General features: G+C 39.1%; 1 protein-coding gene across 1 annotated transcript in view; it reads left to right on the top strand.

Annotated features, from left to right (window-relative positions):
- The window catches only part of FGD6 (FYVE, RhoGEF and PH domain containing 6), a 153448-nt gene that overhangs the window by 86787 nt on the left and 63636 nt on the right, over nt 1–3025 (top strand). Inside the window, exon 8 of the mRNA XM_012663990.1 lies at nt 2995–3024. Coding sequence (XP_012519444.1) covers nt 2995–3024 — 30 coding nt within the window. The remainder of the gene's footprint in view (nt 1–2994; nt 3025) is intronic.

Raw genomic sequence — 3025 nt, forward strand, 5'->3', positions numbered from 1 at the left:
TTGCAAGCTTCTGCAGAATACTAGGTCCTAAATAATAGGTAATAAATAGTTCCTTATAACCAACATAGGCTTGTCTGTCTGGTCTCCTTTCCTGGGTTTCACCTTGGTCATAACAGTCACTGGTGCAGTTAGTGGTTTCAGTGTTCCTCCTGCCTGACTCAGAGAGTGATCATGTTCTCATGCTGCAGTTAAGGCACTGGGTGATTCTTAACTGTTTAAGGATCCTGTCTTCTTTGAAAAGGTACAAGTTCTCAAAAAGATATACTGCAACAAGATGTCCTGAAAACATGGATGGATGGATAGATAAGTTGGAGAGTTGAATTTTGGAGGTCATTAAGATGTTTTTAAAAATATGTCAAGGAGGGTAAACCTAACTCTGTCACTTCCTAAATTAATAGCATGATGTTGATGCTGCAACATGTTAGTGGTGGGTTTTCTGCTCAGAGTGTATTTAAACTATGTTCCTAAAGGTTTAGGTTGGCAGGCCAGCGGCCAAGCTTGAGTACAAGCAAAGAAATGCAACTCAGAAACTTATCAGGCACAGCACAGTGATTCTGAGGTCAGGATTTCCTAATACGGACATCTTCCAGTGAGCTCTTTTCGGTTGAAAAGTGTCTCAGTTTTCATGGATGTGCTCCTATATTAAAGAAGAGGAATTTGAGACAAAATAGGAACTGGACATGAATCTAATATTTAGGCACATCTGCTTTCCTTTCCATACTCTTCAGCTAACTAAAGGATTAAGAGAAATCACTTTTAGTTAACGAGGCAGCTTAGGCATTGAGAACATCTAATGAGAAGGGTAAGTTTGTCTCCGCAACCCTGTCACTGTCAGCCTTAGAAATGTTGGATATTTGCACTCACCAAACGTGGCTTATATATCGAGTGCATTTGGAGTGCAGTCAGTGTGAGAGTAAGTTTATTTTCCATCTCTGAGTGAGGCTAGGTATAATGTATAATCAGTGTATTTTGTTTAATTGTTGTGGTTTTCATATATGTTTTATCAGAAGCAAGCTGTCCAACCTGTAAGTTCAGATTATTTAAGGTCTGAATTGCTGGTGATAATCTCTCACAAAATAGAACCTGTGCCGTGGCACAGGAAAGCTTTATGTGGCCATACACAGCTCACCGTGGCTTATTGCCACTGCTGGATATTTATAATATGCATGTCTAGACTCACACAGGCTCTTGGATCACTGTCTCAAAGACGTGAAGTTTCAGCAATTGGGCCTGTTTGTGTCATCTGTTATGTTTGAAAAGCTGGCACTGACATGCAAGTTTCCCTTTGTACCTTTGAGCATGACTTCATTCATCCATGAGATGAATGTATATCTGTTCCATGATATTCCCAACTAGAGACTGGGTCTGATAAAAATGCATTCAGTCTCTGAATACACCTTTCCTCCTTCTATTTTCTCCATTCCCACTGGCCTTTCAGCCTTTATTGCCTTTTAGCTTAACTAAAATACAATCCTGTCTAGCAAAATAATGTATTCTTTTTATTCATTAAGAATTTATTGTCCCCTGTGTGCAAAGCCCCTTGGTAAGTACTGTGCGAGGGGAAAAATGAATCAGATGTCCTGCCCACAAGGAGCTTTGAGTCTAATGAAAAAGAAAGTGATAGAAGGCATGAAGTGAGACTGCCATATTCAAAGGGAAAAAATGATTCTTTCAAAAGGAACGTTTTGTAGGAGAGGAGGAATTTGAGATGAACCTAGAAGAATGGGAGTAGAATTTGTATATGCAGAGACAGAGAAAAGGATTCAGAAGGGAGCATTAGAGACAAAAAGGTATGGAGCCAGGGAACCACATGGGAAGTGTTTAAGGAATTGAGCAGAGTCAAATTCAGGTAAGCACATAGGGCCTGTGTTAGGTGGTAGCAAGAGAGAAAGTCAGAAAAGTCAATAGAGAGAATCTAGTGGGGGACTTTAAATTCTAGGGAAAGGAATTTGTATTAATTCGATAGGCAATGGGAAGCCACCCAACATTTCTCAGCAAAGAAGGAAGTGTTGCCTTGAAATCCCATGACGTTTCTTGGTGTTAAAGGTTCGTTAAATAAAACCTATTGTCTCAGGTTTTTTCTGTTTTATAAGAACTACCATATAGTACATTGCTTATTTATAGACCATCTTCATCTAGACCAGAGTTTCTCAGCCTCAGTCCTATTGACATTTTAGGTCAGATAATTCTTTGTTGAGGGGCTGTATTATAGGGTGATACTGCATTGTGATAACCACAACTGTCTCCAGACATTGCCAAATGTAGGCAAATTCGTCCCTATTTGAAACCACTTATCTAGATAGGTGTATTGAGTTCCCTTGGTGTCCTGGGCATTATTAGACTCTTAGATTGACAAATGCAGGAGTCCTTTAGGCATTGAATTTTTTTTTTTTTAAAAAAACGCTGAATTGTATACTTTATTTTATTTTATTTCAGCATATTATGGGGGTACAGATGTTTAGGTTACGTATTTTGCCCTTGCCCCCCCTCCCCCCCCAAGTCAAAGCTACAAGCGTGTCCATCCCCCAGATGGTGCGCATCACACTCGTTATGTATGCATATACCCATCCCCTCCTCCCCCCTCTAGGCATTGAATTTTTTAATGTCTAGAAATTTATACTACACATACATTGGATCTCAAGATTAAGGTAATTCCTGTGTTTTGAGGTGAAGGAGCTGAACTAGGCATCAGGATACCTGGGTTCTCATGTTGGCTCTGCCATAAAGAGGTTGTTTGACTTGGGCGAGACTCTTTGCTCAGTAATCTGATTCCTCATCTCTAAAATAACCAGTGTTATCTCTGAGGTACTTTCCAGCTCTGATTCTACATCCTGATTTCAAATTGGTCTCAGAGCTTTATTCTTTTACATTTTTAGAAAATTAGCACAACTAACATATGTATTAACCAGCAAGACTGACAAGTATCGAAAAAGATAAGTGTTTTAGGCTCATTGCTTTATTGTGCTTAAATACTATAATTTTTTTCTTTTCTAGATTATTTGAAGAATCTCAAAGAAGATGCTGG

Source organism: Propithecus coquereli, unplaced genomic scaffold (genome assembly GCF_000956105.1).
Source record: "Propithecus coquereli isolate 6110/MARCELLA unplaced genomic scaffold, Pcoq_1.0 Scaffold85, whole genome shotgun sequence".
NCBI classification, from domain to species: domain Eukaryota; kingdom Metazoa; phylum Chordata; class Mammalia; order Primates; family Indriidae; genus Propithecus; species Propithecus coquereli.